This window comes from Dendronephthya gigantea, unplaced genomic scaffold (assembly GCF_004324835.1).
Source record: "Dendronephthya gigantea isolate DGI-Jeju-01 unplaced genomic scaffold, DenGig_1.0 000000F, whole genome shotgun sequence".
Lineage (NCBI taxonomy): Eukaryota > Metazoa > Cnidaria > Anthozoa > Malacalcyonacea > Nephtheidae > Dendronephthya > Dendronephthya gigantea.
Window position 1 is genome coordinate 4425138 of NW_021163010.1, and position 24534 is coordinate 4449671.

Here is a 24534-nt window from a genome sequence, read left to right on the forward strand (position 1 = left end):
ATTTAACAAACTAATTTCCTCCAAAAACCTAATACCTTGTTTAAATTATTCAACGTACTGTTTGTTGCCTCCGGTTGTAAAATTCAATTTCTTAACCATTCTTTAATCGATATACCGCAATGCTTCTATAAGATTTGTTCCTTCTTACTTGCGAAGGAATACTGTATATTTATAAAAATTCTTATAAGAACACGTTTATAAAACTTTTTTTTTTACATACTACCGCAATAAAACCTTAAATATATACTCTTCTGAATAAAACATTTACATATAGATTATAGTTAATTCATATGCATGTGTGATTTCTAAATCAAATCATCGATTATACTCGACGTTGGCATCTTTTCACAAGTTTTGTTTTCCCCAATATTATCGGTTGTTTCCTTTTGTGGTTCATTGCGAGACGAGGTGCCCGCTGCTCTTTTGCATGTTCTTTGTGAACATTCAAATAAAAATTCGTCGAGAAACGACGACTGTGACCCTTGGGGACTATTTGTAATAGCAGGTATGTTCGAAGAAAGTCCAGTGTTGGGCGATGAACGATATCGAGTGTAACTTGTGTTGGCGACACTACATGCAGTGAGAATATCATTGAGAATATCTTCGGATACATTTTCATTGTTTTTGGGTGACACACATGAAGATGTATTGGAAGATGTATGTCTTGCTAAGCTATAATCAGAACAGTTTACCTCCTCACCATTTGATGTTCTATCTTCACTGCATTTTGACGATATAACTGGGTTGGCCTCCATTTGATTACAGCTATTAGATTTCGTTTGGTCGTTCTTCAGTTGTACGTTATTCACTTTGCAATTATCAAGGGATTTAACTGCATTGTTTGTTGTTGACGACATTCCAACCTCGGGTTCTATTGTACTACACCCTACCCTGTTTCTGTCGATTTTATCGCTTGCTTGACTTACAACTCTGCTTCTTGCAGTCGATCCAGTCCTTGACTTAGATAACTTGCTCTCTTTCATTACAGACCTATCAGACTTTTTTGGTTTGAAAACAGAAGACTTTGTAAAACATTTCTTCCTGGTTGACGATTTTCGGTACCGTCCTTCACTATTAGTTGAATATTTCCTCGAGTTACTGCTCGTTTTGTCGTCTTGAGAAGATTGGCTTGTTTGGGAAAAAAATTCAATACTATCACTTGGATATTTCTTAGTCTTGTAATAATTCATCAGCATGTCCAGTCGCTCTTTCGTATTACAGCTAACCACAGTTCGTGCAAACTCGATTTCGGATTTGAAACCCCGAGTTTCGGATATTTCCATAAATTGTCTTATTCGTATTGTCTTCGGGGTCTCTCCATATAACGTCGTTCGGCCATTAGCTTTACTTTGTACTGAGATTTTCGTTTGGATAGTGTGGACCCTACAGAGAGTATTGCAATTTATAAGTACTATCCACGTTCATCATATATCGATGTGGAGTAAACTATTAATTATAACAAAAAAGATATATTTCTTACTTTTTTGGAGAAGAATAATTGTCAACCTCCGTTTTCTGGAAGTCAAAATTTTCTTCTGTCTTGGAAGATTTTCTGTCCGCAGGTTCACCAATATCATCACTTTCATCGCCATCACTCTGCACAAAACAAAACACTCGTTCTCCACTGATTTTGATTCTCGTGATCATAATATTTGTAAAACCTGTTCAAGGTCAGCCTTAGTATCAGTTATATACATTGTCCTGTGATAATTTCAAATATTGACATGCAGGAACACCGCGTATACCTCAATAGCAGCAAAACAGTTGGCAGGTTGTTGGGAACATTGGCCAAGATCAAACACTTCTTTCATCGCTCGTGACGTCATTGCATTTTCAGCTTCACTTGAACCAATGATGATCTTATTGCTATGTGTATGCCGGACGCCACAATCCTCTGCAAAGATCCCACAAGAATTTGTAATTAATTCTATATATACCTATGCTTTGTGGTTGGTACCACCAAAGAGTAGATGTGTAATCTTTAATTGGTACGATATCAACTACGAGAACAAGTTTGGCCATTCTCGCAAGTGGTTTGCTTACGCCAAGCCGTGTTCGTAGTAACTGCCACCGAGTAGAAACCACAGAGTAAGTAATAGATATATCCATGGTTTACTCTGTGATAGAAACATACCTTTAGTATGTTTACACCAGAATTATTTATCAAACCAACTATAACAAAATCAAAACAACTTACGTTACCTAGTATCTGATTAACTAGGCTATCTTTAGATATCGGTCTTTTCTTGGAAGGACTTGCACTCCTAAATTTTTGTTAGGAGAGATATGAATATAACAATAGAGCAGGACAGTAGAACAAACTTTAAAGGAAATGTTGTATTTCTTACTTCCTGATATTTTTTCTTTTCTTTTTGTCGTCATCGTGTAATGGTGTGATGATAACTTTTTCACGTTTCTCCTCCAACACTTTAGTGAATTTCATCTTTTGTTTTTCATCATTGTGTTTCTCATCATTGTCATGTTGTGAAAGTACCTCGCTACGTAAATCGTGTTCTGCAGGATTGTCTTGCAAACAATCTATGTTTGTTGCATCATCTTCAATAAACTGTGAAGTTATTTCATCCAAATTATAACTATCATTTTCATCTTCTGGTTCCTTGCATTGAGCTAAAGGAATTATCGACTGCTCACTAATCTTAATAAGAAAGAAAAATTTCAAAGTTAAGATTGCATTACGTCGCAATACAAGTTATTATACAATTATAAGTTTATATGTTCTCATGCACATTATTTGGTTCTTAATTAGACTTAGGAAAGAAAGCAACTTTTTGGAACAACTTGTCTCAAAACACATGGAAGATGGTTAAGTGAGGGGGGGGGTTGGGGCCAGGGAACATGCCCATGCATGCATGAGTTGTGCATAGTTACTAGAAAGAAATGAACGCGTGAAAACCGCTCTTGATCTAACTAATATAATGAAGTCCGTATGAAAGAATTATTAAGTCCTAGCTTGCACAGACATGCAGGTATACCATTTTCTTTTCCATGTCAACATTGGGAAGTAGCTCGTATTGCGCCATACGAAAACCCCGCTCGATTTTATCAGATCTCTTAAAAATGTCAGTTGAGACAGAGCAGCCGTGAATCCTGAGTGTGAAGAGGTTTTCAATTCCAAACAACTCTCCTTTTCTGTTCTTTACACCGTCGACTGCAGTGAAATAACGTCGCTCATTGTTGCCTTCTACGGCAACATTCGCCAATTGCTAAATTGAAAGGACAACGGTTAATATATAACATATAACATATATACAATTTGTTTTTGCTAAAAGCATGTCGTTATTTTGAGGTACGTTAAGGAAAGCACAAAGCAAAGAATACGTTGAACTGGATTTAAACCAAGCAGAGCTGCATGAGGAGTGGATGAAATTTAACTACGACGAGGACATGACATGCACAAAAACTCTCGTATAAACGTTTGTCTGTGATATAGTAAAACTAATGACACAGTCAAAGTTCTTCTTGACGTCCACGTCGCTAATTTGGTGCACTTTATAAGCTCGCGCTAGTACAAACAAAGCTAACCTGTTTATAAATCTGACGTAAATACATATTTTCCTCCACAGTTCCAGTTGAGATCAAACGAAATACCTTGACGTCACGTCTCTGACCAATACGATAAGCTCTAACAATAACGAATAGTCAAAGTTCAATGTGAAACTTAAACTAATGAAACTTTACTCTCCTGACAATAGCCCTCAGGTCGAAACGTCGAAAAGAGTTTTGCCTATTTTAGGCATTTTGTTATATACCATTGATTTGACGAGAAGTTATAATCAACTTATGGACCTAATGATATGTTGCCCTTGGTATCCTCACCTGTCTTCAGCCTGCAGATCATCAGCGGGGTTCCAACTTGGGTCAAATACGATGACAATATTTGCACTGGTCAAATTCAGACCAACACCGCCAGCTTTAGTTGAAACAAGAAACAAAAAGACATTTGCGTTTGTGTTGAATTCTCTCACGACATCAAGTCTTCGTTCTCCGCGCGTCTTGCCATCCAAACGTCGATAAACCATACCACAACTTATGACGTAAGCCTCCAGCATATCTAGTAACTAAACATTCAAACAAAGTCTTTACCCAGGTCAAATACGCGGATTTCGATATTCTTTCCTCAATGTATAAATCAGTGCATATTGTCTGATTGACAAAGGGTAAATACGTATGATGGGACTTACCTTCTCCGCCAAACGCTCTCGACAGCTATCCACCTATAAGATTTTATCTCGCCCACACACAACTTGGCATAAACAGTATATAGACTTCTAGACTTATAGTTTTTAACAGGTTTTTCACAATTTGGTCACAAGTTATTTCATTATTGTATTGGACATTAATCACTTACTTGCGTAGAATATGAAAATAGTAACACCTTATCCTTTTCTTGTTGAAACAATTTTAACAATTTGTCCAAAACTTTCATCTTTCCACAAAAATTGCTGTCAGAAAACAACTCGAAAGACGGAGATTTACTCGCCCTCTCAAACTCTGGATGAACTGCAAACACTTTCTCGCAAACTGCTTTTGCCTATATAAAAGTACAAATTAAAGTAAAAATTTTTAACGATACATTCCTGATTGGGTGTACAGCAAAGATTATAAAAAATCATGTAATCAGATATCAAATTGCTCTTGTGCATGGACAAGAGCGTGCAACTTATATGATAACAAAGAGCTGTTATTGAAGAAAACCATACAGCAGAGCCGTATAGTAGCTCTATAGCATGTGATGCATAAAAAAGCAACGAGCGTAGACAGAAATTGCAGCAAGAAGATCGAGAGCTCCAATCCTGAGATTGCTGCATGGGGCATGCCCCAAATGGTATGGAAATGTTAAAATAAATCTAGTAAAAGACTTCGGGAGATATGTTTACAGCCTTCGTTGGGGATTTGTGATATTACCTAAGGTAAAATGGGAGGAATTTTCACCCTTGGAATATTATACTATTTATGCGCAGTATATGTCCATCTTGAATGCAGTGTAAATTGGAGAATGTTTTATGCTCAATCGTGATAACAGCAAGTGCACCCTTACCCGCTTACGTTGATCGTCCGTCTGTTTCACGTGAGGTAGAAGTAACGCTGCATGATTAGAAATTTTGAGAAAAAGTCTTAGGCATTGCAATAAAAGCTTCTTCATGGTTGATCCTTCTTCGTTCACCTGCAAAAGTTGGAAACAGGTCTTATATCCTCCTCCCTGAAAGGTCACATCACGGTTATAGGAAAATAGCTACATGAAAAGACTAAAATATACAAAGCAGGTGATGAAAAGTTTACAGCAGGTTGTATATTGTGGTGGTGTAATATATAATACCAAAAATTTCCTTAGAAAACATACCGCATAGCAACACGTTCCACGAGTTAATTCGCTTCTACAGTCACAAGGTTCACCTTGCTTCAATACTAGTTGGACATCGTTTGTTTGTAGCAGTGTTTTGTATATTTCTTCTTGCACATTAGATAAAGGACAAAACACAACCTTTTGATCTGAAATCATTGATGGAGTTTAGCCTAAAGGATTACTCAGGGTCGCTACGCATAATGTGTCCTGTGCATAACGATGTGTCGATAGTCCACGAACTTCTCAGAGTAAAAAGTTCCATGCACACACGAGGAGGAATGATGTGTCTTATACGTGATACTGAAGGTCAAGGTGTTCATCAAGGTCAAACACGGGTTCACATACATAGATGATAAGGGGGAAATGAAAACGCATGACCTTTGCTCTTTCCAAAACTTGCGTGGGAGAGTATTCTGACACCTCTATTCTAAGATTAATTACATTAATTCTTACCTTTCTGCGGTAGTTGATCTGCAATAAGAGCCTTTGTCCTTCGTAAACACCAACGATCTATAAGTGACTGGAACTCCTGGGTTTCTATTAAATCGATAAAGGAAATTCCAACAAATTTGAAACTTTGGATAGCTTACAGTGGTCCGACTTGATTCATATTTCCGAAAACTAGAACAACTTACTTTTTCTTCCAGTCGCAAGTTCTCTCTTCGTACCATCAAATCTTTGTCCTTGCATGATTGGTTTACCGAAGTCATTAATAAAGTCTTCTTTATCCCCCAGGCAACCAGGAGTGGCCCAATCGAGAACTGACCAGAAATCTAGCAATCTGTTTTGTAACGGTGTTCCTGTTAGACCAATCCTAAAACCAGTGTGTATAATGCAGTAATACTGAATAATATTTAATGTCAGGCACGACATATGCGGCATTGTTGCAATAAAAAAGTATGGAAATTCAAGTTGGTTCGAATTCTAGGTAGAACAAACCTATTTGTGCCCATGCAGTTATATATTGCTGTTTGTCGTTTGTGAAGAACGATGCAACAAATATCGGGTTATATGGTACTACTCTGAGTTACCAACCGGGAAAGCTGAAAATTAGCTTGACCCCAAATGGAATCGAACCCGCGAGCTTTGGTTTGCCAGTCCAAGACAACGAAGCCTTAAGCGCTGATAATAACGTACACATATAAAAATGCCCACCATAAAAGAAAATATACGAAATTTCCTCTAGACATACAAAGGGAAATTACCAATGCTAAACTAGATTTGTTCTTCCAGGAAAGATCTTGCACAGTTTAACTATATGCTGGTCATATCTATTCGTGCCACTTCTCTGAATCTTCCTGTTGTTCACTTTGACGCATACGAGAAGAATAATTATATATGAATATATTGAACTAGCTTTTTGTTTGTATAGTTATTTAATGAAGATAAAACAACGGTACTCATACATACATTTTAAACAATCGTCATTCTGGACTGTGCATGGAAGCACAATGAGCAATGTGTATTTATCTACTGAATTATTGAAAAGATAAGTAGACATAGCAATAATACAGTTATAAATGCAATGGTATCCCTCTCGACCGAATTAGTTTCAACTAATTTCACAATCTCAGCCTGTAGAGAACCTTCGGTGCCGTAAAATGCAACAAACGGAACCCACGATCGTTTAACGGCAGAACCAAACACGTGCCACTCTTCCTGCCAGATATAGAACCAAACATTTTTATTTAGTTCAAAAAATGGCGTACTTGCTATGATCCTTGCCGCTTCCCTTGCAGGGTCAATCATCATAAAATATTCATTACCGCCTACATCAATATATATCTTCTGCTCTGGCCTGGGGCCTCTATATTTCATCAGGGTGCTTGTCGTGAATTCGTATCCATAATCGTCAGGATAGGTCGTGTTTTTACGATCCGGGAATGGCCACCAGAACGACGGCGAAAGGCATGCTGCTGATCCGAAGGTTAGTGGGCGTGTCCAGATTGCATGACACGCAAAAAGGCCACCAAAGGAAAATCCAAGGATGCCGTTGTTTTTGGGACCCGCTTGAGCACGATACTCTGAAATGGATTCGGGGATTAACGTGTCTTGAATAAAGTCTAAGAAGAGCTGTCCGTTTGCGGGAGTTTTCACCCACTTGTAGCAATATCGATGATCATAAACGTGGTCTTGAAAAGAGCAAGAAGCCGATTCGCATTTTAAACATCCATTACAGCGATCATTAAAGTTACCATTCACGCATCTTACCACGGATCCATTGCTGATCGCCAACAATTTTACGCGTTCTTCAAAATCACTCCCACTAGGAATTCCCACCACTAAAATTTCCCGCATCGTCGCACGTTTAACCATGAAAATTTCTAATAGGCGTAGAATATAATGAAGAAACTCCCCATCAACGAAAAATAGGGTCTCGTATCGTTTGTACGTATTCTCGTAGAAACTTGGTGGTAATACGATGATAATGTCTCGACTCACAGTTAACTGCGGCGAATAGATCTTTCGATGCGTAACAGTTAATTTCTTATTAAAAAACCACGGATACTTCCAAAATTCCGGAATCTTGCTCATGTTTTTGCTCTCGCTCGACAGCGGTAGGGGTAAAACAAAATTTGGCCCAAGCATATCTATGGCGTCGTTTAAAAATACACGAAATTCGAACCGCGTAGGAGGCTTCTTCTCGCTTGTAAAATCGAAAGCAGGAATACCAAAGTCAAGCCTATATTCCCAAGTATCTTTTTGTTGCGTTCTTCGCATCAGATTTCCTTCGCTCCAGGTCAGTCCTAATCCATTTCCACGAAGAAACATTTTGCCACCATCAATAGAAACATTTTGTAGGTATTTATTGTTTTGTGGATAGCGAATTTTGATAAGGAATGGTTGAGAAGTTAGCTTGAATGCTAAAAGGCATTCACGTCCGTCACAGTAGCCTGGTTTACCCTCCTTTACGCACTCGCCTCCATAATTACCATGGCAAGTATCCTTGTCTGCAGTAGATTTACAGTAAACGACGGTGGTTGTGAAGCAGAATAGCAGGACTGCAAAACTTGAAATCTTCATATTGAAGTTTTAAGTGGCTATATTTCTAATGTATAATATCTCTTTCATCCAAGAACTGTATCAATAGCGCAAGTCTTTATCTTAGGACATTCAGCTGCTAAGTTCTTATTCTTATTGGGCAATATTACCTCGCGGCATGTACTGTATATGTATAAGTGGCAATATTTAAGACATAAATTGCAGCCCAAAATAGCCTTTAGATCCTTGCATGCATGTGAATAAGCTGTTTGATATTGACAGATTAAGTGCAGTGACACACTTGGGAATGATGTGATCAGAACTCTTTCACTGCTGGTAATTTTACCAAATGTAAAATAAACGTTATCATTTAATATTCATTAAAAAATGCGTAGATATATAACACACGATTTATGTAAATTATAGATTGCCAGGTTGTAAATATCAAAACCGTTGTTAACTATTTTAGGAATTTAGTAGCATGAGTAATTATTAGTAGCAACCAGTGACAGAGTAGATGACAGAGAAGATATGATCAGGTAGGAAAGGTAAAGTAAATTAATTGTGAAGTGATAGCGGAGATATCTGGAAGGACTGTGTCTATATTGTGAGTGAAAAATAATATAAAACCAACAAAGTGTAAATTGTGAATAGTTTTGCGAGCGAACAGAATTTCCAGCACACCGTTTTTTGCAACGTTTTATAAATTGGTGGGTTTCATAACTAATGTTTGCCACCTCCAAATGATTTCGCTGCACTTTAAAAATCGTTCTGTGAAGTTGTGAACTGGACTTTATGCTGCCCAGTAGTATACACAGATGATACGATACACTGGAATTTGTAAAGTCGCGTGAAACCCTAGATTTAAACTTAATCCCTTTCTTAACCGAACTTCCCAAAGTGTACTTAATCATTCGCCAACAGCTAAGATGAAACAACCAAATCTGTGGGACGCAAATTTTGCTGAAAAGGCTACAGTCAGCGATATGCTAGCATTTTCAGGCCATTTTTTTTACGTGCATTTTGCTCTTCAATTTTCACATGCAGTTGTCAAAATATTTGCTCGACATTCAGTCATGACTGACAACAAAAACCATGCAAAAGGACTTTGCGTAAGTATCATGATCATGTATCATTTTGTTATTGTATTTTTAGTCACTATTTAAAAAAAATGTTACTAATAGTAGTATTCTTAGATCACCGATAGTTTATCATAAAATTCAAGTTCTCATTTCTGGTATAGCAACGATAGCCGTAGATGGAAAGGAATGTGTATTGTTTATTAATGAGTGATAAATAAGCCCGTCATCAGCAGAAATTTTACTTCTCGCTCCATCTAATAATTGACAATTTCCGACCCGTTCAACTTGCGGCAAAGGTAGCTACGGTGCCCTTGGCTTAGTTTCAAACGTCAGGATTTTCGAAGTTTTCAGATGCCGTGTAAAGTTTAACTAATCGTGGTACTCATCTTCGACCTACCCACTAACGTACAGGCAGGGACGTTGCAAAGGCTGGAACATTGGGGGAGTCCTGAGACTTTGAACAAGTTTTTGCTGCGTATATAAATTCATGGAATTGACTAATAGACACTTCACCTTGTTCGTGAAAAGACCAAGGTGAGATTTGGCCAGATGTGCGCCCATGCATGAAAGACAACATAATGTTGCTTGTGATTGACAATTTGCACCAAATTCTGACACTGTATAGGCACTTCGGGCAATGAAAACCATCCCATGCATCTCATTTCCATTATTGTGTGTGCACACAAGCAAATTCGGAAAGTGTGTATTTTACCATAAAAATTTTGTTTTGACCATTTCACTCAAGTTTGACCATTTTTCCCAGACTAATTTATTGGGGATTTTGTGGTGTATGCAAGTTTTCCCGCCAAAATTTCAGTCTATTTTCCTAGAGTGAAACCTTTAACTAGCGATGTTTCCCAGTAAATCTAGTAACACCATGCATGATGTAGAAATTTTAGGGTAGAAAATCTGACTAGTTTCGTTTACGTGCATGTGACAAGCCTCTTGCATGCCATCTTTTCAAATTGGTCCATAGGGAAGATAATTCGGGCTTCTGAGATTACTACTTTGTGCATTTACCTGCATTTGATATTTAAGGATTTGGAAGCAATTGTAACAGCTCTTTTCGGATCCTTCAAATAGTGTACTTCGTCCATAATTACCGCCAACCACTTTATTCTATTCAAAGTTTCCTAAAATGTCAAAATTATTTCTGTATTTAAAGAATTAATTCGAACCCAATGGAGAAAGGACGGCGAAAGATGCAAAAGCAGTCACATCTGGTTAGACGACCATATATCATTGCTAATAGTTGAAATGTCCGGAAGACGGCCGAGTACAAAACTGTGTCGGCACTATTGATTTGTACATAAGCTATATAAGCATGCGGCCAATTGTTCAAAGCCTGGTTACCGACTAGTCCTGGGTCAAATTTCAACCCATCTTATAATTTTTCTTGAATATATAACCAAGTATCCTTTGGGCCGTACAGTAAACCCCCATATTTTCTCTGAAATTCTGCAACGCATTTTGAAAATTTAGGAATAGGGAGGGGATGATCAAGACGAACTATCGGCTCTTCATGACACGGCATGATTTTTTCTACCACTGCATGACACTGATTTATCTATTTATTTCTTTTCCAGAATTCATTAATTGCACGTTGTGTTTAAATTTATAGGTTCCTTGCCACTATAAACGTCACATAACCGTATAAATTTTCCTATGTGAGCAGACACGGTGTGCTAAACACTGGCCTAACTGACCTAACTATAGGATAGGTGAGTTGTGTTAAACTTATAACACGTGCGCAAAGTTCGGACTTGGGGTGTTAAGGTCTCCAGATAAGGCGATTGGATGTGTCTTGAGATAAGGGTGTATGGAATATTTCGGATGGATTATCTTTTATCTCACGACTGATCCTGACGACTCACGTACCTAAACACAATCAAAACACAAATCGCAGTTGCTTTTTCCTTACCCAATGATTACGCAGAGTTTCGTACGTCGTCAAAACAACATCTAACTTTTCTGACAGCGCTTTTTGAAAGGTCTCATCTCGTTTGCTTTTGTGAAATTTTCCAATTTTAAAATAACCCCAAGTCATCAGCTCATCATGCCAGTTGTAAAGAACAGAATTTGGCGAGACAATGAGAAATGAACCTTTTTCTTTCTTTACATGATTACAGAGGGAAACCTAAGGAAAGACATGCATAATACTGTATTTCAATACCGTACTATACACGGATTATGTATATCATACTGCGTCAAAATTCAAAGAATTTTTTCTAATTGTCTATATATAAGCTTCGTATAAATATAGATAAACACTACCTTATTTTTATCATTCTCTGACAGAAATTTCCCATAGATATCCATCTTTGTTCCTGTCTTCCCAAGTACCGCAGAAATAAAACCGATTACCTGCAAAGTACAAAAGTGTGAAATCCCATCATGAAAGACATTCGATAAAAAACATTCAATTTTTTTTCAAAACAGCAAAATTCTCGACCGTTCTCAGGCTCGGTGGTATTAGAGGAGGTTGTGGTAAACCTTTTTACCTGAACGGTTTTTCCCAAGCCCATATCATCAGCTAAAATAGCACCTTCCCCACGGGAATACTGTCTATAAAGGAATGCTATGCCCTCCTTTTGGTATTCACGCAGATATTGATTGATTGTAGATGGAACCTATACATGAAAAAACCCACACTTTAGTTAAAATATTTGAGGTATTTTTTTCATTTTAATCATCCCATTTAAGGTTGTGTTTACATCTTAAAGTCTATCTTGATGCTGTCTTGAAAATGACGCCAGGAATGCATCGAATATATATATTTTTTTAAATAGCAAACATTGCCAATCGAATGTTTAAAAAGAGGCGGCCAAAGTTAAAAGGAAAGCAACAAGATTTTTAAAATTTTATTCTATTCATTTGTGCTATATACCATAGTTACCAAATTCTCTTACAGATTTATTTCAAGAATTTTATTGCCTTGAGGTATTTTCTTCATTTTAATCATCCCATTTAAGGTTGTGTTTACATCTTAAAGTCTATCCTGATGTGGTCTTGAAAATGCCACCAGGAATGCATCGAATATATATATATATATATATATATATATATATATATATATATATATATATATATATATATATATATATATATTTAAATCATTTATCATGAAGGTTAAATAGAAAACAACAATATTCTAAAACTTTATTCTATTCATTTGTCCTATATACCATAGTTACAAAATTCTCTTACAGATTTCTTTCAAGAATTTTATTAACTTTATTTCTATCTGTATGAACTAGTGGAATTTTAGGGTAATCCAGACTGTGTCGGAAATAATAAGGCATGTGTGAATTATTTTTACAAAGTTTAGTTTTCCAACAATTTCTCCAAATAGAACTTGAAAGTAGTAGACAAATAGTCTTTTCAAAATAGAACTTGAACACGCGAACAAAATCCTGTTCCAATTGCTACCATGTCAGTCATATAATTAAACAGACTCGGTCAGTTCCACATGCTTTAAAGACTTAAATTATTAAAGTTATTCTTGATACTAAGCTTTTAAAGCATAATCGTAATCCTAATATTAACCCATTCCTAGTCTTTGATGACAGATACAACAGTAAAGCGCACTTTAGGTTGTTCTCAAATATCTCGAAAAGTCAAGAGGATTAACAAAATCTGTGAAGGAACTTTGAAACTATGCTGAACGTTCCTTTCATTAAAATAACTTCTACTGGTATATCCCCTTATTAAAAAAAGTTGTCCGTATGTCCGGCTGTCTGGTTGTCCGCATGTCCGGTTGTCCTCATGTCTGCATTTTCATCCTAACCAATGGAGAAAATACCTTGACTCGCTATCCAACGGATAATTTTTATCCAGCGTGTGATTTGCATTGCACGAAGCTTGGATAACTTTATCTAGCGGATAAAGGTCGCTATCTACTGGATAAATTTATCCAAGGTCCGGAGGTAGTTTAAATCCACTATCCAGTGGATAAATTCAAAGATACAAGATAACACTGTAAACATTTACGATGAAAAAGGCCCCATCAGGACAAAAATGCAATATTCTTGTTACTTTGTTTCAAGAAACTAATGTACATGATTGTATTCGCTTTCAAAAATGTTTTCGAAGTCAATGCAATCCAGCCATTGTTATATTCAGTGTCGCGGAAGCGATTAACGTTGTCTACACATTCCGTTCCGAGCGGAGTTTTCTGGATATCCTCGGCGCGCAATGATAACAGGCGGTAAATTTATCATATACTTCTAATCAGTTTATTATAAACGCGAATATGCAAAGAAAGATTCAAGGAATTGTAATAATATCTAAGTCATTCTATTCACGCAATAGACAAGTAAAAACAACAAGGCTACGGATTTTGTTTTTCGCTTTGATTAGCGGAGCCAACCATACAGAAAATTATCCAGGATTTCTGGCTTTGGATTATCACAGAACCTCCGTTTCATCGCTATGGGATCGCACGCTCAGTCCACAAGTTTGGAAAATAGCAAAATTTCTAAATTTTAAAAATAGTAAATTTTTTATCTTAATCAATATGCATACAAGTTAACTCGACAAGTTTGCCTATGGAGATCTATTATGCATGTATCATACATTTGCCCTGGTGTATGTGCATGTATGTATGGAGCTAGCCTAACCACTTTATGCATACAATGAAGAACTGACAACCCATCTCCTACCTGTACTATTGGTGGCTTGTCAACATCTGACAAGTAAAATGGTATTTTTTCTGATGATGATTTTAGTGGGAAATTAGGCTTTTCCAGATCCTCATCAGTAAACCCTAATATGAAAATATTTTAGGAATTTGATATGTAGAATAGTATTTGAGTGGAATCCTAATTCAGATGGCCCAATCCCTACCACTATCCTAAAGCGTGGGTCAGACAAGAATGTTTGCTAATGCAATTTAAGCTAATTGCAATTAAGTAATGTTTGCATCTGATCACTTGTTTACTAACAGAATCCAAACCAGTTCAGAGTTGATGCAAGTTGACGTGAGTTATGTAACCTTGGTACCAAGGTCTGACAAAAGCGAAGCAACTTGCATCAACTTGCATCAACTTGCATCAACTTGCATTCTCATTTGACCGTGGCTTAATTGCTCAATTTCACAAGACATACAAGGATTCAAATTGCCAGAAAGTCAGGAGTCTGACTACGGTTGCACTTGTGCCTAAATTGACTGATTAAAGCAAGTCATGGTAAGGGACCACCTAGTGACAGAGTATTTAATACTGCAATTCAATCCAGGGTGCATTCGGTGTATATCACACGCCGAAGATACGCCAAAGCAATCTTAACATTACGCCAACTTCCCACCCTGGGCCATACTTACGACAATTACCCACTCCAGGACGTTACGCCGATCGCAGACTCGCCAGGACGTTCGACTCGTGAGTCAAAAAATGCTACACGTTTAGAGGACCATTTTTAAGAAGTTAAATGCCTTTGTTGTCGTTAAAATACTTAAATGCATGCAGTTGAAGTCGGTGTGTATGTGGACCTTTGAATTACAAAGTTTGGTGTGTTTATCCGGTTTTTATGCGCCGACAAGTTAAAAACAGTGTACGCCACTACGCCAAGGAAAGTTGATTTTACGCCAGTACGCCAAGGATACCCTAACTCTACGCCGAAGATATTCCGATTTGTCTACACCGAATGCACCCTGGAATTCAATAGTCCATACACATACAGTATATCACCACTTTACAACATACCATGCACATCATCAAAGATGTGCCTCTTAACGGCACAATTCGTTCCTTCAGCTCCTCTTTCAGGTCTTTGGACATGGTTTTGTTTCTCAGAAGCACTGTCACCTTCTAGCATTCTTTGTTCATTTATGAGCAAGTTTTGTACATTTTGTGCACTAAATCCATATTGAATTTGAAAATTTTAATTTTAATTAGTTGTTCACCCATAGGTGTACATCATCATCCAAACGGCTAAGTCTTCAAAAATAACCGAGGTTTCATACTAGCGGCCAAATCTTGGATCATTTATATTTTTCCATTGGCCATTTGGCCGCCATATTTGATTTGACCGTGCAGAACTATGCGCAGAGACTGGATCGGACGTTGAGGCAGTGCGTTGAGGTGAAAACGTGAGAAGTGAGAGCCAACGTGAAAACTAGTGAGAACTGAGAATAGTGAGGCGAAAATTAGGAAAGTACACCATGACCAGTGCACAGTAGATGCAATATTTAAAACTACCTTCCAATTCGCCGTAATAATTTGTTCTTTTAAATTTTATGTACTTTTTTTCATTTAAAATACAAACAAATTTTCACACGTCCAAACGTCTTCTGTTCTTTTGCAATTACATTGCCAATGGAAATTGATCGTTTTGGACCATAGAGATTGTCTTGGTTCGTCAGGGTCCTTACCTCCTTCCACACTTTTTTAATTGCAACCTTCGCATTTATTGCTTGCTAATTATCGATAGGTCCGTATAACGTACCCGGTCAGTATTCAGTATTTAACAATCAATACATTTTCGTTTTGCAAACAAAAAATGACTGCATGTTTCGAATGATTGTAAAAGACTAAAAGTTCTAGGAAAATGTCCTCATCTCCGTCAAAAGATATTGGTCAAATCCCCCTGTGATTGCTGGAGTTCACAGGATTAGATAAATGCACTTGCAACGTGCTGAATCTAATCTGCGTGATACCAATTCTCTGCCAGCTCCCAAGTGGGAAACTTCCACTCACAGTTAAAACGTGTTAAACATGTAACGCGAAGAGTGATACCAATAAACGCACTTAGTTTTGACGTTGAATCTAAGAAATAAGCACTCAGTGACAGTGTAGTATAGAAAAATGTTAAAATGTTTTAGTCATGAGGGTATAATAGATTTTCATTAGTATATCTCAATAGAATATAGTCATTCGTAGCATGCATGGGACAATTATTGCCTTCACAGGCTAATGTTGTCCAAAATGAGTTATCTTGCTGGAGGCATGATTGCACCGGTCTTCCTTTTGATTAAATGCCGGTGTTGATACTAACTGTGTTGTCATAGGATATCATGCAGAGTGGTAAGTTCAAAAATAACACGCGATTCTACTTGTAACATTAAAAAAACGACATAGACTAGTACATTTCCATTCCGGCATCCATCTCAGTTAAAAATCAAAACTCTTCTACATCCTCGCCTGCATCATCCAACAATAAAATCCTTGTTTTGCTTGTTTCCACTTGCCCTCCCTTAAATAGAAATTAGGCTGGGTTATATAATTAAAGAATACTTGCGGTAACTAAGTCGTTTTATTTCACTTATTTGGCGTTTTTGTAAACCGGCAGGTATTATGTTTTGCCGCATAATTCCGCGTCGGCAAGGTCATCAATTAACAGGACCTCTTTGCATAAAGACGTTCAGTAAAAGGTATTGTTGTAGAAATACGTCATTTTGTCAGGTCAGATACTTTTTTCCTTAGATTTATAGACCTCTGAACACCTGAGTAATAGTGTTTACCGATAATAAGATCAGTGCGCAGAAGGTATTGTCATCATCGTCCTCGAACGGACGTTTGTTAAATACCAGGATTAATGAAAAGGCCTTTGTGAACAGCGTTTGTCCCTTCAAGTTATTTGTTATGCTTTATTAATAATGATATCAAGTAACATCAAAAGTGAACACGGTGATGACATCAAATGTCAACGTCTTTGCTTGACTTCTACCGTATATCTCCGTTAATAGCGCAACAAATTTCACATTCATACAACCATAACGAAGGCTGCTTCGGTCGTTTAGCGTTAAGGGGTTCTTGATGAGTCAGTATGGAGATTCGGACGAAGTCATGTTTGCACCGCGTCCTTGCTTGTATCCTCTTCACACTAACATTGTGTTCTTTGGCTATATGTCAACGAGGTAGGTGTTAAATTCTTACTGCAAGTAAGACGCTATTGAATACAACAATAGTTATGTAGTGCGCACTTTGAAAGAATAATATTGGAATTCAAAGAACAACCCTGGCAATATGTAATGGGCCTAAACGTAGTGGAATTGAAGAATCGGCGTTAAAATCATCGCAGACGGAGGAAGGAAACACGATGTCTCAGCTTATTACTAAACTATGGGGCGCATTGCATCTCGGTTTTCTTTCAAAATATCTTGCATTCAAACTTTGTTTATAAAAGCAACGCAGCTCGTTGATTGCTCGACATGATCAACTACTTATTTTTATCACACGCTCAACGCTTCGTTGTTAGATACGCATTTAGATTATGGCGCGCAGTGACGTCTCGCGCATTATGATAATGTAAGCGCGCGTCTGTCTGCCTTTCTAGACGATTTCTTGTTATTCTCTTGAAGCTCAAGTTACGATTCATCTTTCAACTGCTTTATTCAAGATTATACACATATCGTTGAGTCATTCTCGATTTCTTGTTTGATATAAACTCAACAATGCATTGCCAAGTACTGATGTATAAAAGCTGACTCAAGTCACCTCATAGTTGGCACTTCAGATTGTGTCAAAAAATCAAGATACATTGAATATTCCATATTTATTCGCTAGTTAAACCTTAGTCGAGCGATTTATCTCCACCAATATTTAAATCAACTGATTTATAACTGATTTCACAAAACCCGGCGTAATTTTTGATGCCCGGCGCAAATTGAAAGTAAAGCTTTAAGCTTTCAGTAAACCGTCTATAATTAAGCTACTCGGTGCAACTATAAGCCCGTAAACGTTATTATGGCGATAGTATTTCCTATAGTATTTCATGCTTGTCTCAAATCCTGTTACGGGCAACAACGTTTCATAATGTTCCTGTATTATTTTCCGGGCCTTAACCTTATGCTTTCTGTGACAGAAACTATAGTAAATATATTGGTCTCTTAAGAAAGATTGACAACATTACTGTATGAAATTAAGTTGCTTCAAGTTTGGCTTAGTCGAGCTTCCTTTAGTTTAGAGGGCTGCATGGTTAGCATCGAGATGGTTTTCTTTGATGAATTGAGAACTGTGATTTATCATTAAAAACAATTTGGAAGTAGCAATTAAACAGGAAACCTCGACGAATGTTTGTCGTTCATTGCTACTAAAAAGAATAAAAAAAGTTATAAAAACTTTCTCGATCAAGGACAACATGTCAGTAACAACTGCGAGTTTAGGATTTTAGTCTCGCAAATGTAGATATTAGAAACGCCTAATTGGGAATTGAGTCATATACTATGACTATATATAATTTAGTTTGTTTTAAACAGACGTTTACAATATCATGTGCCTGCCAATTTTGCAACGTGCTGCGCTGTCTTTTGGAGTTTTGCCAAAGCGACAATATTATCTGCGCAAATAGCTGGTCAAGAAGACTTCTATATAGTAGATATGTTTCGTAGATTTTAACAACTATATTCATCAAAAAGCTATTTTCATGAAAAATATCCGAAAGCAGTGAATATTTAGTCAATGCAGTTGTAAATGGCTTACCGATTCGTCTGATGACTGATATAATTAAGCTTCAACTTTGATTCTCTTAGCTTAGACATTCACAATGTTTACTGTTGAAATAATTCTCCAATAAAACCAGGGAGCAGCGTGGCAGCGACTTTAAACAACTTAGCGTCAAATGTGGTATAACAACTGCCTAAAAGGCTAAAACAGACAAAACACTTCTCGACGTTTCGACCTGAGAGCCTTCGTCAGGAGAGTGGACTGACTCAAGGTCGAAACGTCGAGAAGTATTTTGTTTATATTACGCAGTTGTTATACCACATTTGATGCTAAGTAATTCGCCAATAAAGTTAACTCCTATTTTGAGAACTTTCAGCACTCGCGTCTGCATGTGCTGCGTACGATCTACTCCATACTACTTGAAATCGTGTGCGATACGGCTGCTCATGAACAGATAGTGATTAACTGTAATAATATTACGTTCACAAGTTTTTCTATTGTTCTCGTGCACATGATTTTTTAAGCTTATAATACAACCGGTTTTGCTGCCATTTGGGGTCAAACTCACAAATGAAGAATTACAAAGTCATTGCTTGGTAATATGGTCTATTAGCTATTAAAGCCCGCTCGATAAGGGTTATTGATTGTAAATTACCACGATATCAAATAAAGAAGTTAATGTCTCAGACTACATGCTGAGCATCAGTCGGTGCTATAATACCATTTGTTCATTTTTTTTTTCATTTCTCATAATTTTTTCCACATTGTTAGAAATATGTTGCGTTCGTCTCCTTTAGAATAACGTCATTTCACAAAAGTGCGTTGCATAATACCGCTCAAGAGCCCTGTCCTTATGCGATCTTGACACCTTTTTGATCAATGAGTAATGTGTAATACCTCTGTTCCACTTATTTAGAATGTGACACCCCTGTGGAGCTTGGATTTCTTGTGGATCGTTCTGGTAGCATAAGCAGGCAAAACTTTGATAAGGTCAAGTCGTTTATTATAAAAGTCATTGCTGGATTCGATGTTTCGAAAGACGGAACACACGTTGGGATCATCACGTACAGCTCAGATGCAAAGACCATTATAAGCTTTCACCAGTTCGACAACCCAAATTTCGATTTCAGGAAAATGAATGATACCATACGGGATGGTCTTTCTTATCCTTCCGGTGGTATAACTCGGATTGATCTTGCTTTAGAGAAAGCTGATAAGGAGTTATTTTCAGATACAACAAGATACAGAGTTTTCGTGCCTAAGGTAAGCTATAATGGGGAGTGTTGTCCCATAAATACCAACCGTTAATTCAGCATTTTTAAGCGTTTTTACTTGTTCTGCTCTAGCAAGGGTGCAGCCCAGGTGGGAGGGTGTGACATCTTTTAGAAAAGTGGCTGTCGAATTAATGGAACAAAGAAAGTCAAAATAATTTGGACGACAAACCTACATCCTTATTGACGTTTAGTGAATGAGACGGCTCCTTGAAATAAATTTAAACCGAGAATGTGCCAAAATTGGGTTTTTGAGTGACTAGACTAAATTTTTGCAAAAATTTTTCTTGGGTGAATACCACTGGCCCACCTCAGCTGCCTCACATCTTTTCACGACTTGAGAGGTGAAGTCGTGAAAAGATGTAACACTTTACCCCACCGAAAATTTTTAATGATCGATATACGCCTGCACGTTTCCTATTAAATACAAGCACTACAAACGTTGGTTCGAGAACTAACAACGCCCATAATTCTCTTTAATCAATGTGCGCGCCTGTGTTTTAGTGGGGATATCCTTAAGCATCGACGTCAAAATTAATCCCACATTATCTACTTCGATCAAAACATTTGTTAGCTAATCACTATTATACAACAAATCCAACATTTTTGAACTTGTTGCTTTAGTTTGAACGGTCTTTAGAGAATATAAACTGTAAAATCCATATACCAAAAAGCATGTAGCGACTAGCTTCTACATTCCAGCTGTCTGACCAATGTGGTGATTTGATTTGACTGAAATTTTAATCGTCATGCTTTAAAGTTCAAATACATTAATAGAATATAAATCTAAATAAAACATAATATGTAACTCCTTTAGGCACAGTACATTTTTGCATGTCCATGCTCTATGATGTTTGAATTTTATTCCGATTTCGAATTTACTGGAAATCGATGTTTGCAGATCCTTTTAATTTTAACTGATGGCCAGCAATCGCGAGCCGATGATATCGATGCTGACCTCTCCGAAGCTACTAGGAAACTGACGAGAAAAGGTGTGGAAGTGTTTGTCCTGGGAGTTGGAGACTCGGTGAATATTCCTGAGATGCTGGAAATTGCAGCAGACAAAGATGAAAATGTCTACCTGGCCGATAACTTTGACGCTTTGGAAACGGTGGTTGAAGGCCTAGTCAATTCGTTTTGCAAAGGTATGATTTTACGCGTATATCATAGAATTCTGTTTTAGCAGAAATATGATACCCTTCACGGCTTCACTGCTATACTATGGTGAGGTAAAGTAGAAATGAAGACATGATTGAGTAAGCCAAAGGGCCGCAGAACTATTTAGAGAATGGGTGTGCACAGGCAAAAAAGGTCACTTTCTCATATAACAATCATCTTTACCCAATGCACATCTATATATAACATAGTGACACAAGAAGCCATAACTAACACTGTTAGAATTATTAAAAGAACTATTAGAATTCAGATGCTTACATGCAAATACTCCATCAATACCGAAAACAAATACTTCATGTCCCTTCCCTGCGTGTCGACGGAGCATCATCGAAAACAAATATTGAAAAATAGCTAAACATTTGATGAACATGCATAACAAAAAATTACACTGAATTTTCAAACTACATGAACAAAAAAGTGAGCAACCGCTCTCCCGCATCCCCCCTTCGCTAATGGAAGCTATACAGTTTGCGGTGATTTTTTATGTATTTTTTAGTTTGCAAGCGAAATTTGGACATTGTATTCCTCATTCCCACTGTGTCAAATAAAATAGAAGACGTGAAACAAATCACTAACGCTATGTTGTTATCATTTGGCATCAGGAAGTACGATGGTGTGCATGTCGGTATAATATCTTGTGCCGAACATGGAAATATTTTGTTAAAACTGAATAAAATTTACGCAAGAGCAGGAATACAAAGGATTTTGAAGTCAATGAGAAGAAGAGGAAGTGACGTTGTTTTACACAAGTGCCTGCGTGAAGCATCTCAAAACATGTTTGATGTCAGAGGCGGTGTAAGAAATGCTGTAGATAAATATCTTGTTGTGTTTGATGACGGGGGCTCTTTATTTAATCAACCAGCTGTGGATAATGCTATTTCAGTACTGAAAAGTCAAGGAGTAACTGTAATGGGAATGGCCGTTGGTAATAATTTTGCAGCAGTAACAAAGATGAAAGCAATCGCTACTTCGCCTCATAGCATTTGGCAAAAGCGAGTTCGGTCACGAGAAGTTCAAAATGCTGCATTTTTTGCCAGATCCGTGTCAGAAATTCTCTGCAAAGGTATAAAACTCGGCACCACAGAAATTACTAAATCGTAGCTGCAAATCTTATTAAGCGCAAGAGATATTTTGTTGAGTATTTATACAGTGAATCTTTTTTCTTACCAAATTTGAAGTTATGAAAATCTATATTTGCGATTGTGTTAAATTTTAGAGAAACCAGGAAAATGCCCGTTTGTGGACCCAGGAGAGGTATGCGAGGACGATAATGTTTTTAACGAGTGTGACTTAGATTCAGACCGGGCAAGCCCTTGTCCTGATGATACGATTTGCTGTGAAAATGCTTGTGGTAGAAGATGTGTTTTACCCACCTCAGGTAAGTATTATACATAAACACAGTTAGTGACAGAATTGGCCGATCAGAAACGTGTATTTATGAAGATATGGACTCGTAGCAAGGTTTGGTTTAGTGATTGGAAATGAGATTGCCACGAAAAGCCACGGATACATTCTGGTTCTTTGTTTCATGTTACTTTTTTTTTAGTCATTCTTTTTAATAAAAAGTATATCCTAATACGCTTTTCTCTACTCCTAGATTGCTTCAGTCCAGCAGAAATAGTCCTTTTGTTCGACTCATCCGGTACCAAAGGGGACAAAAATAAAAAAGATTTGTTGGAGAGTCTCAAAAAATTATCAAAGGAACTGGTGCATGGTTTTAGCGTATCTGAGACTGCTGCAAGAGTCGCGATACTGACCTATAGTAACGAGGTGGAGGTAGAAATGAATTGGGCACAACCGTTCAAAACAGTTCAAAGAACAATAGATAACATAAAACTGTCCAACCAACGAGAAAGAAATCTCGAAAAAGCTTTAAGATTTACCAACGAGAATATTTTCACCCTGAAGGGAGGACTTCGCAAGGTTTGAAATAAGATTCTACATTAACGCCGAGTTTCTGTCCCTTTTAAGTTTTTAGCATGTCCATACGATATTTTCTTATAGCATCTTGCTCAACTGGTAAACAAAACTTTATGTTAGATGGGCAAACTTTATTGAAATGTTCAGTTATATTAATTTCAGATTGATGAATGACTGATTTCATTCAACTTCAAGAGAGATCAAACATCACTGACTGTTTTTTACTTTTCAGATTGGCCGCCGTATTTTGGTTGTTTTTTCATCTAGTTTACCAACGAAAACAGAAACTAGTCTCTCGAGCGCAACCCAAGGTTTAAGAGATCAAGGTGTTCAGATATGGGGAGTTCATGGTGGCTCTGATACTTACAGATATTTCGATGAAATTGTTTCGCAATCCTCTAATCTTTTGTCGCTCGCTCACTCGCAAGATGACGATGTTTACGATTTTAAGAAAAGCTTCGTCTTGACCTCCTGCTCTCGTAAGTAGAATATTTTAGTTTATACAAAAAATCTGCATGGATTTCTATCGTGTTGGGTTGCAGTTCGTAAAACGCATGGAAGACTGATAGTTGCTGCTTAAATGCTCATACGAATTAAAGTCATAAATTCTCAAAATATTCTGTCCACTGGAACTTCTGCCTTCGAATTGTGCAAATCATATGCCGCATCACGTTTGTAATTTCCTTACTTCCAATGGCTCGGTGCTACGCAATTATCCGCCAACGTAGAGAAAATTAAATAAGATATTATAAAAGCTTAACTATAGCTGGACCGGCTCTCTTTTATTTGAGCCCACAATGCAATTCCGACTGAGTTGGTTAGACCAAATCCTGGAGAGTAACGTCAAAATAATAAAAGAAAACAGCCATGATAACAAAATTTTGTTTCACAATTTTTTTCCAGCTAAAGAAGGGTTTTGTCGCATTCCATCCTGTCCCCCCGAAGTACAAGATCAGTGCCAGAAGGATTACCTCTGTCCTGGGCAAGAAAAATGCTGCCGTTCCCCTGGTGAATGTCGCACTTGTGTTGAAACGAGAACAGGTATGCGTGGTTCTGCAATTAAAATTTCGAAAGCCAGTTTATTAGAGCACATTTCTTGGCGAGTTTATTAGGAACGTCTTTAGAAAAGACACCAAATTTCCATACGTAATCCGAAATATACCAATCAAATTAGCCTAACTTTCAGTAAATAGGTAAGTAGGTACACCACGTAAGTATTATAAGAACAGCATAACTTTACTAGGCTATATTTTACATATTTTAATACAAAATTTCTATATTTAAGGTGCTCTTTCGAGCTATGTTAAAATAAACGACCTGAAGACATTTTTTTTTAAAATCATGCATATCCTATG

General features: G+C 37.2%; 2 protein-coding genes across 6 annotated transcripts in view; one reads left to right on the top strand and one right to left on the bottom strand.

Moving 5' to 3' along the window:
* Positions 1-204: 204 nt before the first annotated feature.
* On the bottom strand, positions 205-15458 carry LOC114515538 (DNA excision repair protein ERCC-6-like 2). 4 transcript variants are annotated; one of them, XM_028534826.1, is made up of 20 exons: positions 15132-15458; positions 14091-14194; positions 11931-12059; positions 11704-11793; positions 11351-11566; positions 10450-10562; positions 6001-6179; positions 5819-5902; positions 5363-5511; positions 5060-5185; positions 4370-4552; positions 3838-4079; positions 3544-3643; positions 2994-3224; positions 2349-2656; positions 2203-2264; positions 1746-1894; positions 1481-1596; positions 701-1383; positions 234-570 (listed from the first exon to the last, which is right to left on the bottom strand). In XM_028534826.1, the coding sequence occupies exons 1-20, from the start codon at positions 15241-15243 to the stop codon at positions 323-325; spliced, it is 3624 nt and encodes a 1207-aa protein (XP_028390627.1). In that variant the 5' UTR covers positions 15244-15458; the 3' UTR covers positions 234-322. The 4 variants fall into 4 exon arrangements, 3 of the variants coding, with proteins under 3 accessions (XP_028390617.1, XP_028390608.1, XP_028390627.1); XM_028534816.1 differs by having other exon boundaries at positions 205-1383; positions 6001-6146; XM_028534807.1 differs by having other exon boundaries at positions 206-1383.
* Positions 15459-17048: 1590 nt separating this feature from the next.
* The window catches only part of LOC114532483 (collagen alpha-2(I) chain-like), a 32864-nt gene continuing 25378 nt past the window's right edge, over positions 17049-24534 (top strand). For both annotated transcript variants that reach the window (XM_028554381.1, XM_028554984.1), the window contains exons 1-8: positions 17049-17284; positions 19729-20075; positions 20985-21228; positions 21756-22322; positions 22476-22637; positions 22857-23182; positions 23412-23658; positions 24083-24220. In XM_028554381.1, coding sequence (XP_028410182.1) covers positions 17194-17284; positions 19729-20075; positions 20985-21228; positions 21756-22322; positions 22476-22637; positions 22857-23182; positions 23412-23658; positions 24083-24220 — 2122 coding nt within the window. In that variant the 5' untranslated portion in view covers positions 17049-17193. The remainder of the gene's footprint in view (positions 17285-19728; positions 20076-20984; positions 21229-21755; positions 22323-22475; positions 22638-22856; positions 23183-23411; positions 23659-24082; positions 24221-24534) is intronic.

Bases quoted from the DNA above. Each gene is read 5' to 3' on its own strand.
- LOC114515538 (XM_028534807.1), bottom strand. From the start codon at position 15,243: ATGCTAGAAGGTGACAGTGCTTCTGAGAAACAAAACCATGTCCAAAGA. The intron at 14,195-15,131 runs GTATGTTGTAAA...TTTTCATATTAG, and splicing joins CATCTTTGATGATGTGCATG to GGTTTACTGATGAGGATCTG. The intron at 6,180-10,449 runs GTAAATGCACAA...CACTGGTTTTAG, and splicing joins TCCTTAAATATCAAATGCAG to GATTGGTCTAACAGGAACAC.